We start from the raw sequence: 15,252 nt of genomic DNA on the forward strand, positions 1-15,252 counted from the left end.
AATGTCAATGTCTCTGCTGTATTTGACACCCAAGACCGCTGCACATTTTTGAAGGTCACATACAGAGTTTGTACTTAAAGATTTTCCGGACAAGAAACTGAAGTCAGATGAAATGTGATACATATGGGATCTGTTATCCATTTCACTCATAAGTTTGTCAAACAGTAAATAACTTCTTAATCAGTAAATACACAGTAGCACTCTTGTTCAAAGATTTTTTCAGGGCTAATTAAATGCGCTACATCTTCAGCCATCTCCCCAGACATTTTCTTGTAGTTTTTCGGCAAAACTGCTGCCGATGGACATAGAAATACAGATTAGTTTGGGTTTGTCTATGTACTTTTTTACACCTTTTTCTCATAGATGTTGAACTTTTTTTGCTAAGCCAGATAGTAAACTTGATGCTACATCAAGAGTGACAGTCTTTCCTTGCTTCGTTAGTACAGTCCAAACTGATCAACACATCAGTCCAAATCTCTAGGAGGCATACAAATTCAAAATCAATTTGTCTTAGCAGGTTTGTAGCACCACATGTATTGTCAGAGTTCCAGTTGTTGTTTCTGTTGGCCATGTTTTGTAACACCTTAAATACTGATGGCATTTATTCTGTAGTGCTGTCATGGCTTGTCGTCTAGAAGACCATCTTTTATCACAATGTCTGTAAACGTTTAAAACAAATTAGGACATAAAAGTTTAAATGAGTTGCGAAACACAAATTATCTGTTTTACAACTATAAACAGTCCAGGTAAATAGTGTAAGTAGACTATCTGTGTAGAGCAGCAGAAAGTCATAGGTCAGAACTGGCTCTTATCTGGTTGACGGAAAATGATACTGTCAGGTAGCAATAATTATTCTTAAAGTAAAATAGGTTTATATTTTTCTTCATGTTAAATAATTCATTAAATAAATACATTTTTTCTGTATATAAATAAAAACTGCACTGTTTAGTACCAAATTTTGTATTATAAACAACTTTATAACACTAAAATTTCAGTGAAAATCGGGAGCAAATAACCGTTCGACTTATCACATGTGGGCAAGGGCGCTGGCAGAAAATTTTACAGGGGGGGGGGGTGACATAGCTGTACTTACCGGGGAATCAGGTAGATTCCTCCTAGAAAAAATTTAGAAAAAGTAAGCTTACACTTAAAAACAAGGTTTGTGCTTTATTTGCTCTTTAACTTTCGGTTGACACATTTTAATTATTTAATTTGTAGAATAGAATTACTTCAGTTTTTAGTGCAGAATTGTAATCTACAGTGCAGAGAAAGAAACTAGTTACCTGAAGGACCTTTCAACGGCGCATGTTGTTTGTGGCAAGCATATCGCAATTTGTATAACTCTACTAACACTTGGCAAAAATTCTGCGTGGTTGTGGCCGATGAGGTCTGCTAAACAGTTGTTACTTAGAATCTCAATGGAACTCCCGCCCAGAGGCCTTACCACAAAAGACCTTCAATCTTAAAATTGTCTAGTACATGGCTGTAAGTGACAAGAATGTCGTTCAGTCTTCAAATTCTGTTCTTGTCATCGCCTTCATTTTTAAGGGGTAGAGGTTAAACGATTCAAATGAAGTCTGGTTCTTTTTGGAGAATCTATCACTTAGGGCTCGGATGAGGTAATCTAAATAAGGTATAAAAAGTGATTTTCTGTAGTACCTAGTCCTTCTGTAGTAATGTACCATTGGAAAGCTACACTTTCCGATGGTACATTACGGCATCAGCTTTGCTTGGTATTGGTACAAGGCCTAGTCAAAGAGAGGCCTAAACTTCTGCAGTCGTGTCAACATTCGCCATTATATCTTTGAAGACGACATCATCTTTCTTTCTTTCTTCTTTGAACAAATCCACTAGCCGTTCAATATGTTCTGCTACACTCATTAGGTCAATGTTAACACCTTGCAACATTTGTGCAACTGTCTATAGTGTACGTGAATACTTCGCCACAATCTCTAAACTTACAACGAATGTAGAAGATGTAACTGCACAGTACAGCTGAAAGGCGTTTTGTTTCGTGTCTTTGTTTCCCTCTTTTGAAAGGGTTTCAAGACCATTGACTATGTCAGTAAACTTTTCATGAAATTTTTGGATGGACTTGTACTTGTACACCTAGTTTCACACAGGTTTTGTAAAGTCCCAACAACACTTCTTCTTCAGGAATTCTCCCTAAAAAACTTAGTCACCTCTTTTATGGTATCTACATTGTTTCTAATTTGTGGTATGTCACTGACATCGTTAATAGCCAAATGATGCACACAAATGATGCTATGGCTGGCACAATGATTAAAGTTATTGTTAATGATTAAAGTTGGGAACTTGTTATTAATTCTTTTGTGGACACTGCTAATTTCTCCAGTCATTGGAGAACAGCAGTCATTGGCTACATTCATCGTAGCCTTGTCCTACAGCTAGTTCTAGATTTAATTTACAATCTGTCAATGTATATGCATCATAATAATTATGATGCATCCCTTGGAAGATTTCGTGCAGAGGTCATGTGCAGGAATTTACTTATAAGTAAAAATTTTTTTTTGGCATAGTCTGGGAATAAAAAGAGGTATGCTGTTGTGGTCTAGTGTCCCAATAATGGTGGATATTTTCCCTGACTGTTTTGAACAGAATACCAAACCATTTCTTAGGTTCACTTACAGTGACAACTGTCCACTTATGGTAATGAGAGTTTGGGGTCAGGTTCTGTTCCGTTGGTCTCTCTAGCCAGTATGTTCCAAAAAGAGGCTGTCAGAAACAAATTTAGATATGTTATTGGACTACTGTTCCTTGAAGGTGCATTTTTGAAACCAGCATCCCTTACCATGAATGGAGTATGAAAATTCTTGGGTTGTTCTGGAGGATAAACCCTCACCCAAGGGTCAACAGTAGGAACTGTTGCCCTAGGACTAGGTCTTGGTGGCGGCGTATCTTCTTGTCCTGGTTCTGGTTACAGTGCTATGTTATTGCCTTCAAAATCAGACTTTCCTAAATCACCAGTGTGTGGAGAATAATTGTCCCCAGACTGACTTCCTGAGGAAAAATCTAAAAGTGATTCAGAGTCGGAATCATCAGTCGGAAAGTCTGACAAATCTAATTCCAGATCACTTCCCTCATCGTAATTTACGTCGGGTACAGCGTTTGGATCGTCAGGATGCTTCAATTCATCATCAAGAGCCCTACGTATATCACTACTATATCCATTTGAACTTATACTAAGGGATAAACACGCTAATAATACGCGATGATAGCCAAAATACAAGAAACAAAGCTGTTTGTAAGAATGCATAAACTGACGGCAGCCGACAGCAGCCGTGTCTCACGATTAACGCTATTCATCAACGCGTAGAGTAATAGTGTCTGAAACCAGAACATAGAGAAAAAGGTAGAATCTCCTCTTTAAAATGATACGAATATAACATAATTTTGAATGCAATTTAAGTGAATATGAGCAGATTTTGTAACGCTGTAATAGTGCCAGATTCTTCCAACTGCTGTCAGATTTAGAAATGACTGACTCATAGTCTGAGGGCAAATAAATCCTCTGTTGACATTTAAGGGCATTTCTTGGGCACCCCTGCTAACTGTGCCCTCTACCCGTGTGTAGCAGAAACCTTTGTTTTGTAAGTTGTGAACACACAAATTGTAAAAACATAACTGTCTCTTATAATACACAATATTGGAGGGGATTCTCAAAAGTGGCGGTGTTTTTTTCTAAATCGAAAGATGCCACCTTCATGCTCATGCTGTTCATGTGTCATGTGTTCATGCTCCTTTGTATTGTCACTACTTGCATCCTCAAATTGTTTGTTCATTAACTGCCTGACATCTTCTGCCGCTTTCAGGTGCTCTTCTTGTTTGAATTTGGCAAGTTCTTTGTCTTCTCCTTCCAAACTCTTCATTTGGGCAGCAAATTTGTCACAAAATTTGCAAGTATCCTTTTTTTAATGGTTTTTGTCTTCAATTGAAATTTGTTAAAGAATATTTCTTTGTATTTGGCAAGAGAAACTGGATTTTCATGTTCCTTACTATACATTTTGTGCATTATTTTTACAGTGATGTCTGGGTGTAAAAATTTGCTTTCTGTGGCAGACCGACAGTAATGGGATTCATATTTTGGGAATTTTGATATGTAAGTAATAACTTCCTTTATCTAGCTCACTGCTGTTTTTTTATTTGAAAGATCAGACCTTTTTACATAAATGGAGAGTGTAAAATTTACCAGTAAGCAATATTTCAGATTTTGCATGATTTTTTTTAAACGCTTATAAAAACTTAAAAAAAGTTTCTTTTTAAAAATTTTTATTGTATGTTATATCTGTTATATTATGTTATAACAATTAACATAATATGTGTTAAAAAATCAAACTTTCTGAAAAACGCAAAATAGGGAAAAATGCAGGTATTATTAAGAAAAACAAGACAATAACTCACTTTAGTGACCTCCATATCACAGTATATGATGGGTGTTCTCTATCTTACTCTTCATAATTTATATTCTAATTTTCTTTTAAGAAGACTGCTCCGCCTTATCTTCTTCTCCAGCTCCAGCACCTTGTTCACTTGCCGGATGCAGTCTTGTTTGAGCTGCTCCATGGTACGTATCAGATGGTCGCCTGGTTTTAGGTCACACTCCATCAATATTTTGCATATTCCCACTCCCCCATCATTAAAACTACACACTGCCATATCTACTCCAAGTTTCTGAGTCCTCAGGTTCACAAACGTTGTTTTGAGAATGTAGGTCCAAATAACATTATTGAACGATTTGTTCTGGTTCATTTAAAGGGTTCTGAGTTTTCCCTTTCAAACATATTGCCAATAAGTTCCTGTCTGATAGATCTGTGAAAACAGGTTTAATGTAGGCCATTATATCAGTGGGCAATTGAAAGTGCTGTTTGTCGTCATAATCTTGTTTTGTTTGCATTGCGATGCGGTATTTGCACCACGTTTCATCACAGAGGTCATGCTGTGGGTCTTCATTTGAGGGCAGAATGTGATAATATGCAGCTCATACAGCTTTATGCATATTATCTACAGTTGTTGTGGCTAGTCCATAATATTTATGTACTTGGAGCATTGCAGTTTTTGTCAAGCGTCCTTTACCTCCTAAAAACATTTTGTTTGGAAGTTTTTTTGTTTTTACCTTTAGTGCTTCCAGTCTTGTCCCCATCCATTTCTGCACGTGCCCTATGCATTCTACCTTTTCTATTTCTGTAGCTCCATAGGGTTTACTTTCACAGACTGCAGCATAGGCCTTGCTGTCTCCGTCACCAAGATATTCCAAATACCGAACGGCATACAGATCTTTAGAGCGCTGAAATACTTTTACTGCTCCAGCCACTTCCATGGCTCCACTAGACCCACTAAAGTTAGCCTCACAACTGTCAGTGTGTTTATTGACCTATCCTTTCATGTGCAATTTGGATATTACCTCTACATCTATCACCTTACCATTTGCCAGAGAGGTTGTCAATATGCCATTTAGTGATTTATGACCTTTTCGCTGCCACGATCCATCGACGGCTACAGAAATATCACTACATTTGTTATTGAGCTCGACAGCTTCTAAGACAGCCTTTACCTTGGATTCCTTAGCTACATTAAAAGCAGCCAAACCTAAATATTCTTCATGAAGGAAAAATCTGTGGAAGGTTTGTTCTAAATTCAGAGCACCGCAGCCTATCGATTCTGCCCTTGCCTATCGTACCCAGGCCTAGTGGGGTGAACATACTAGTGAATGACAGTTTAAAACTAGTTTCGAGTTTGAAAATTTGTCCTTAAAAAACCCAAGGTCCTACAAAGATGCAAGTTCTCTAGTTTTGTTTGGAATGCAATTGTGATTAATAATAGCATAAGGTTAAAATGTTTTATAGTGATAAAAGTATTTTAATTATTATATAAAACAAAAACGTCATGTTGGTCAGTGAATAACACTATTTTTTAGTTATTGACACTGAAAAATCTAGTGAATGACATTTTCTAAAAGTAACGTGGATTGAGAAAATAACATGTAAAACACTTTAAAAAATCATTTAAAGGATGGTTTTAAATGCTAAGTTTGGTTAGTTTGGGACTTTGGTCATTAAGGGTCCTCTTCACGTTCACATAGCACTAACAGATCGTCATCACTGTCGGAAACACATTGATGGCATAAAAAGTCCAGTTCTTCATTGTCACCATCGTCTTCCTCGATTTCGTATTTATCGCGACGTTTTCTAGGATTACACTTAAAGTGGTAAGCTCCTTGACAGGAATCACATTCAATCCACTTCTTTCCTGTTTCTAAAATGAACAGTGCCTAATAGTGTCTAGACCTTCCTGTAAACAAACAGATGTTACCTCATCAGGACCCGGCGATTTGAAGGGTCGTAATAGACCAACAGCCCATCTTACCTTGCTTGAAGCTGACTATGCGGCAAGCAGTGCTCCACATAGAAGGTGGCATGATGGCCCAGATTTGGCCGCTCAGAACTCACCTCCTCCTGCTGCACTTCAGAAACAATACAACCAGGGAAATGAGTTTTTGCCATAACCTTTAGTATTTCAGTAGGTTCAAAAGCCATTGCACCATCCGGCCCCTCAACAGCACCAAGAGTAACATGCCTGTCTTTAACAAGAACCTTATGTATTCTATCACGAGTTTAGCTCCAGACTCCTGTGCGAGGTCGACCAGTTTTCTAACCTCAGCCGATGGGAACAATCCATCGTCGCCCTGTGGCATGTAAACAGAGGCCAACAGCAGTTCTGTGTCAGATTTAGCACATACAGTCTTAATTACTGTTACGTCCCTTAAACAAAGGTCTAGAGCTGGATTACATTTTAGCCCCTCTTTAACCCAAATGCAAGTTCTAGGAGGTGGTACAGACGCGGAAATGACGTTACCCTTAATAGTACCCATCCCCGCAATTCTAAAGTTATTGACCCAACTGCTTGACCGTGCCCAGACAGAACACAGCCGTGGCAGCCTTACTGTGTTGTAGGTTCACTTGAAGAACCTGGGTCATCAGAGGGAGCACTAGAGATGACTCTGAGCTGCAGTTTCCCCAGGCCCAGGTAGATAATCCAGCCACGATCTTTCAGAACCTGCGCATTCATTTCATCAATAGCAAGAACAATAATCTGATGATCATCCTTCTTATTCCCACCAATGACGCGCCAGTCTTTTGTCGTGACACCAAGATTTTGCCGCTCGATCTGAACAAACACTTTAGACACCTTGGCCAGACGCCTGTCAGTGCGGAGGAGCACTTTAGTCGTGCGCAACAGATCCCTGTAATCTGCTTCAATGACCTCCATACTCCCCTTACCTCCCAGCACTAACTTCGGTGCCACTCTCTTTATGCAGTAAGAAGTTTCAGAATTGCCACAAGTTACGACAAGAGCACCCTTCTCGTGGTAAATTTGTTCAAACTGATGCGGAAGATTGGCGCTGTTGTCACCAAACACCAGCTCCATCAGTTTATCCTGTAACAAGTCATATTCCTCAACAGAGAATCTCGTGTCAGGATAGGCCGCTGGAGCAACTGCCAACTTGTGACCTACAAGTTGGTCTCTTTAGCTGACCATTCCTGCAACAAATCCATCTGCTGATCGATTAGATTTTTTATTTCTCTTTGGGGGAGGATTTTGAGAAGACCCAGGGTTACTATCGGGTCCGATTCTACGCATCGGTGATATGCCAGAACCTTCCCCAGGGGAACCCAAGGACTCTCGCTTCCTCTTTCTCCACTGTCTGTTAGTGATCCACGTGCCCTCAGCCTCTTTCCTTTCTCTAACAGACAATCTATACTCAGTTCTGGTCATAACTGTATAAACAGTGTCAGAGTCGGACGATGCATCCGCCAGAGACGGTGAATCGCCAGCGTTGCTGGTGTCTAGTGGCTTGTTTCGGTCCGCGTCTAACCTGTGACAAAGCTCAAGGACATCAGTTGATGATTTGGGTGGAGTTCTAGCTAACAAGGAACTTCTCGAGAAGATCTCTGGCGTGTCCAAGATCTCCCCAGGTTCCATCTCTATTGCGGTGTTCTGCACAAAAACATTGTTAGAGGTAAGCTGATTATTGCCCTCCCCAGAATCCATGGGCTTGTCCCCCAAAAAGGAGGAGTGGGATTCCCCGCTTGAGCAGGTACCCACCAGGGGTAATGTTTCCGTTTGTTTACTCTCAGCCATTGCTATAACAATGGTATAACAAGAAAAGCAAAAGGTTAGCAGTTTAGCAGCCAAACCGTCACCCACTCACTACACCTGCTAATGTCCAAAACTGGACCCTTTCGGGGTTGGACCCCTCATCGTCTCCAGCTCAGTCCTGTCACACACCTGTAACAGTTGGTGGTTGCATTAGCTATCTGGTCCTTGGCCTGGAGGGTTAGTGTCACCTCACCCAAGGCCAGTACTAGAGCAGCCGCTCCCCTACCCTAGGGCTTTCTAGTCATGACACAGCCTGACAGCCAGCGCTAGATCCGCTGCCTTCAGCGAGTGCAGAGGCACCCCTTGCAGGCTGTGCATAGCACAGTACGACTTTGCAAAACAAAGTCGACTCACAGCGGTCTTAATTCGCTCCTCCTTAATTAGCGCCTCTCGCCTGCAGTCAACGCCTTTTGGGTTATACCTGCCGTAATCTTTCTTGTTAGGGTACGCTGCAAAGATATGCCTGAACAATTGGCTTCTTCAGAGGCTTTATTGGGGTGTTTATTGCCACTTATCCAGTACCTTACCGTTCATTTCTTTATGCCCAACGTGTTGAGAAACATTTTTTGATACACTTGAAGCTTATTATTATCACACACAAGATGGTTTTTTTAACTACTATTTCTTTTTTATTTTCCTCCTTAATTAACCAATTTTCATCACTTTCATCTACCTCCTCTTTGCACTTTACTTCTTTGTTAACTTCAGAATGAGGTTCTTTTCAACTACGGGTTTTCCACTGTATTTCATATGTAGAAATTTCTTTGGTCCCATTTCATACTTCACAAATTTTTTTCAAAAATTCAAATTCTCTGGATGCTTTGTTTGTAATCATACATTCTTTATTAACTGAGAATCCCCATTCGACCTCGGCGATGCCGTGAGAAAGGGTCATAATCATCTTGATAACTTTCTTAAGTTTGTCATTGTCAATATTCAGTATGGTAATCCATAACTTGTGCAATCTATCTTCCTTCTTGTAAATTCCCATAACGCTTGCTGGGCCATTGGTGAAGAGCATACGGAGTTGTATTGACTGGCCACCATGTCAGCACAGGAGCCACTGATCAAACCATGTTCGATGAGAGTCATGAGCAGTGTCTCCAAAATAGAGTTTCTTTCACACACTTTACAGGCATTTTAGTCTGTCACATGCAATTAAATTAACAAAAATAGTAATAACTGAATAAACCGGCACAGTTTATAGGTTATGCAGACAGGAATAGACTTTGACTAGATATGCAGCGAGCCAACTGATAACAGGTCCGCACACATTGAACTCTGGACAGCAACTTCTATTCAGTCTTATGGTCCCCGAATGCAAGAGTAGGCCAATGAAGGTGTAGAGTTCCTGAATAGTCAAATCCTTCCATTTTGTAATACGGGATTGAGGAGTAGTGTTTGGGCCACAAAAAAATTCCAGCGCAAACTTATTGGTTTCGGCTACAATATGCTCTAAGAATATTACATCAAGCAAGAGTTTAAACCAATTGAATGGTTTATTATCACCAGGAATTGGTACACGAATACCTGGTTCGCCTGTAAACGGGATGTCCCGTAGTCCCGCCATTCCACCAGGGGTGGCCGACCATTGGTGGGGGTCAACCATTGGGGGGGGGTTCAACCTCGGCGTCATCTTCCTCAGAGCTGCCTGAACTTGATTCCGAGTTGTCATCGATTTCAGAGTCCTCGTTTTCAACATAAGTTGGGTCGTCTGGGTCATCCATTGCATTTATACAATGTCAACACTACGCAGTAAACATAACACAATAACACTATTCGACTATTTGACTATTTTAGTGGGTCAGCAATAGCAATAGACTCAGTGCATTAAATTCAATCTTTTTAATTAATGAGTAATTTTTTAGTTTTAAAAGTGTTACATACCTGAAGTTAAACCTTATAAGGATGTGTGTAAGTAGTAAACTCTACAAGAAAATCCCAGGAAATAGTAAAATACTTTAAACTATTTTTCCGAACTGACTTGCTAGGCTTATAACCCCAGTTCACAGTGACAATATCAAACAGTTAAAACTTGTAAATTGGTACCTATATTTATTCACTTATTAGCCAAAGCACTTTTTTTCATAACACTAATTTCAGTGTACAAATTATTTTCTTCAAGAACAGTGAGCTTAATTTATGAACTACTAGCTGTAACCCGCGGGCTTTGCCCCGTTTAACTTCTTAATTTTCAAGATTATCTCGTTCGCATGGCTCAATCACGTCCTGGTTGAAGTTTGTTCGCTACGCTCACTCACCTTTAGGTTGGAGCTCGTTCGCTACGCTCACTCACCTTTAGGTTGGAGCTCGTTCGCTGCGCTCACTTGCCTTCAGGTTAGCTCGTTCGCTACGCTAACTCGCCTCCAGGTTGAAGTTCGTTCGCTACGCTCACTCACCTTTTGGTTGCAAATTAGCTGTTGTCATAAATGTAAAAGAAATAATAGTGCTGCACCCTGTTGGTAATCCTTGTAACTTTAATGCTATTGAACATCATAGAACAGAACCAACTTGTTTAATTGAAACAGCTGTTAAGATTCAATAATTCCATTTCTCATAAGGTTAACATGGGAAACTCCAGAGCCACTGGGGCGGAGCCCGAAAGGATTTTTGAAATAAGAATATGCCTATATGTTAATCGGGAATGTGAGCTATCATCATGCCAAATTTCAGCCCAATCCGACCAGTATTTTTCGAGTTTACTTTTCCCATACACACATACAGCAACCACCTCTTTTTTATAATAGTATAGATAGATAGAAGACTATTTTGTAACAGAAGAAATAACTACTTCGAAACTCAAAGCACTCAGTGAAACCTGTTGAACTAAGAAAACCTGCTTGGGTTTGTTTCATGTCTCAGCAGAATCGGCAAGGCTCTTATCAGCTGCATTGTTTATTCTCAGGAAACTACCTTTAATCTTTGCTCATTGAGTGAATCCTATTTTCCTAATCTGCTGAACAATTTTAACAATTTCATTCACCTACCGTATTGTTATAAATTTTAATAATTATAGCAATACAAATTAATGAAATAAATGTTAAAAATTTGTTTAGTAGTTTACACAATATATAAATAATAGCTGAACAAAGACTATAGACAATATTTTTGTTAAAGCTCCATTGAAATTATACAGGGTGTTCATTTGAAAACTTTCCATATCTGTTGTGTGCAAAGGTAAGGCTTTTAACACTTGTTTGTTCTCATTTCCCCCTAATTTGGACATGCCAAATCCAATAAAATTATTTTCAATTTCGAAAAATGCCCCAAAAGGGCCCAATTTGGGGGGTAGGGGTGCTTTTTGAGAAATTTTCAAATGTAAACATGGGTTGTGTGATACATCAATTTAAAGGTCGAATCACCCCAACTATTTTGGTGCAATAAAAATTTAATTATCTTTAACCGTATTTACAGGGTGGGTCAAAATGTTTTAAAAAAGGACTTTGAAGTTAAGTACCGTATTACCCGAACTACTGAACGGAACAGCGCCAAATTTCTTTCCAAGCTTATTCTTGATTTACTCTTTAAGATAACTTGTAATAAAGGCATTTTCAGTGTTATTTTCTATTTTATTAAAAATCTCAAAGTTGAAGAATAAAAGAAAGCTGAAAACTCAAAATTCTTAAATAGCAAGGTATAGCAAATTTCATACCACGTGAAAGGTCCTTTTTTAACAAACATTTTGCGTATTTAAGTTTTCTTTCTATCTCTTACCGTTTAAAAATTGCAGTAGAAAAACTGAATTTTCCATAGTAATATTGTAACTAGTTTTCTAATAAAACAGCCAAAATTCGTCTCTAGACACATTTAATGGTGCATTAACTGAAGGAAACAATTCATAATTATTGATACCCTGATTGACAAACAAGTCATCACGTTTTACTTTGTGAAAAACAAGTCTTATAGCTGATGAGGACAACCTACATGTGGGCCGCTTTCTGTAGTACCATTGACTAGTCAATGGTAGTACTAATTTCAAAAAGTACTATTTTCTGTAGTATCTAATCAAATATGGTGTACACTTAAAAAAAATAGACTTTTCATCACTCCTTAACGAAAGTAGCTATTTTTGATAACACCTGATTATCAATGAAAGTAGTCGTTTCCCAAGCTCTAATTTAGGGCGAGGGAAAATCAATCAGCTGATTTTCCCTCGCTCTAAATTTACTTTCCCTCGCTCTCAATTAGTTCTCCATTTATTCACTACGCGTGCCAGTGTTTTGTTACGGTTTAATTTAATGATTTTAATCAGCTGTATGTATTTTTAAAAGTTGTGTTATTCTTTAATTTTGATGTTTAAACAAAATTTATTGAGAAATATACGTAGGTTTCTTTTTAGAAGATTTTATTTTATTTTGATGTTTAATCAAATTAATTGACAAATCAAATTGTTTTAATATACTGAGGTCTGCTATTCTGTGTTTGTGTATTTTTGCGTCGTGATGAAAAGTATCGTTCATAACTCGTACCGAAAGTTATTATCCGGCACTTGCTCCATTATTCCCGTCCTCGGCTTCGCCTCGTACGTGAAAATAGCTCTCACATACTCGGCTTCGCCTCGCACGTGAAATTGGGGTTCCCTGTGTTCGGCTTCGCCTCACACAAAAACTTGGGCGCGCGACGGAAAATGCCACTTTCGGTCCTAGTAATGAAATATACTATTATTTTTACTTATTGGACAGAACAAAATTGTTTCAGGATAACTGCAAAGTGTTTAACAATAAATATCCAGGTAAGACCTTAAGTCATAAAGCTGTAAATGATTTAGTTAAGCAATTTCTGAAACTGGCTTAGTTACCAATGAGAAAAGAACAGGATGAAGAGTCCAAGATGAACTGACACAAGTAAAAGTAGTTGATCAATTTGTAATTAATCATAATACATCGCTGAGCAAAGTGCAATGTGTTTTGTTAGAAAACTAGTTAAAATTTTACGATATAAAATTCAGTTTTTCTACTGCAATTTTTAAACGGTAAGAGATAGAAAGAAAACTTAAATACGTAAAATGTTTGTTAAAAAAGGACCTTTCACGTGGTATGGAATTTGCTGTACCTTGCTATTTAAGAATTTTGAGTTTTCAGCTTTCTTTTATTCTTCAAATTTGAGATTTTTAAAAAATTAGAAAATAACACGGAAAATGCCCTTATTACAAGTTATCTTAAAGAGTAGATCAAGAATAAGCTTGGAAAGAAATTTGGCGCTGTTCCGTTCAGTAGTTCGGGTAATACGGTACTTAACTTCAAAGTCCTTTTTTAAAACATTTTGACCCACCCTGTAAATACGGTTAAAGATAATTAAATTTTTATTGCACCAAAATAGTCGGGGTGATTAGACCTTTAAATTGATGTATCACACAACCCATGTTTACATTTGAAAATTTCTCAAAAAGCACCCCTACCCCCCAAATTGGGCCCTTTTGGGGCATTTTTCGAAATTGAAAATAATTTTATTGGATTTGGCATGTCCAAATTAGGGGGAAATGAGAACAAACAAGTGTTAAAAGCCTTACCTTTGCACACAACAGATATGGAAAGTTTTCAAATGAACACCCTGTATAGTAAGCTGTTTTGTATTTGTGGGAAAAAAATTGTTTGCCAATGATTATTGAATAATCATCATTTATTATCACGCCAGGTGTGCCAACTGCGCATGGCGGGCTGGCCCGTCACTCGCGCTCAAGGTGTTAATATTTTATATAACATGTGTAACAAATATGACCTTGTCTATTGTAATTTTTATAGTACCAAATTACAATAAATATTTATTATTATTAATTCATCACTGACAACACCTTGTTATAGATTAACGACCAGCTGGTGGAGAACCCCAACCTAGTGACAGAACGACCGTCGGACCGTGGGTACCTGGCCGTGGTGTTGCCGACCATCCCAGCCAGCGGCCGGTACAAGGAAGAGCTGTTAACTCCGGAACAATACCTCAGCAGAGACACATAGTTTTAACTAATGTTTCAGTAAAGTTTATTTATTGCTAGTTGTTTATGTTCATTTAACTACATTGTCCTAAACTCATTGTAAATGGGGGGAAAATCTGTTAATATTGAGACAAACATGTGAGCCAACATGTGAGTGACAAACATGTGAGTGTGTGGCTTGGGTTATGAGAATAATTCCTAACCCTTCTTAGGCATGAATCACTTTGTTCTAAACTTATTTTACGTGGTCGTGTAAATTGGGAAAAAGTTCAGTTGTTTAGATGTTAATATGTGACAAGGCTCAAAGGCTCGGGTTATGAGAATCACTCTTGACCCTTTCAAGCCAAACATTTGTAAAATGAAAAAAAATTGTTTCCAATTTCTGGCACTTGGTTATACATTTTCAAATTACCTCTTGTGGCGTTGTCCTGTAATCCAGCTAATAGGAGGTCACAAATTGTGGATATTCATAGGTATGCACTGTGGATGGGTTACTCCTTGTTGTAGATTAATATCCACACTAGTGAGTAGAGTACTAGTGATAACATCTGCTATTGATAATATAACATCTGCAGTACTATCCTGATAATTGGACCATTTCGTCAATTACAAGGCAAAAATGTTGTTCGGATTCCATTATAAACTGTAGGCCTCTTAGTTAGTTGCCAGTGGCTGTATATTAATTAACAAGATACATTGATTACACAATATTTCGCCCCCTAAGGGACTTTGTCAAGTGTAGAGTTCACTTGAAGTGTTGAGCACAAAATCTTCTCTACACTTGACAATGTCCCTTAGGAACAAAGACAAAATATTTTGTGTTCAGTGTCCCTTTTATGTATTCTCTGGCCTACATACACTTCTTCAAGATAAGCTAGCTCTTTTCCTAGTATTATAGTCATTCTTGAAAAGGGCTCTAGGCCAGGATATGTTTGATTCTGCTTGAATGTGAAAATAAAGTTTACCTGTTTAGTGGGTGGATCTTATCAATAGGGAACACATAAATTAACACACACAAAGTTGAAATATTTTACAGTCAATGACCATTTTATTAATCACAAAGAAGGGAAAACCAAATCACCAATCAACTAACTATTCTTCTTCCATAAAGTAAGAATTGATTGATTAATTTATTCTTGGAA

The 15,252-nt window shown here is 38.2% G+C and overlaps 1 protein-coding gene across 1 annotated transcript in view; it reads left to right on the forward strand.

Annotated features, from left to right (window-relative positions):
* LOC128985623 (protein Abitram) overlaps nt 1-14,169 on the forward strand; it is a 301,921-nt gene extending 287,752 nt beyond the window's left edge. The window contains exon 5 of the mRNA XM_054405326.1: nt 13,980-14,169. Within this exon, the coding sequence (XP_054261301.1) occupies nt 13,980-14,132 (153 nt within the window). The 3' untranslated portion in view covers nt 14,133-14,169. The remainder of the gene's footprint in view (nt 1-13,979) is intronic.
* The last annotated feature ends 1,083 nt before the right edge of the window (nt 14,170-15,252 follow it).

Source organism: Macrosteles quadrilineatus, unplaced genomic scaffold, assembly GCF_028750875.1.
Source record: "Macrosteles quadrilineatus isolate MER2022 unplaced genomic scaffold, UCM_ALF_1.0 Scaffold_2__2_contigs__length_208266976, whole genome shotgun sequence".
Lineage (NCBI taxonomy): Eukaryota > Metazoa > Arthropoda > Insecta > Hemiptera > Cicadellidae > Macrosteles > Macrosteles quadrilineatus.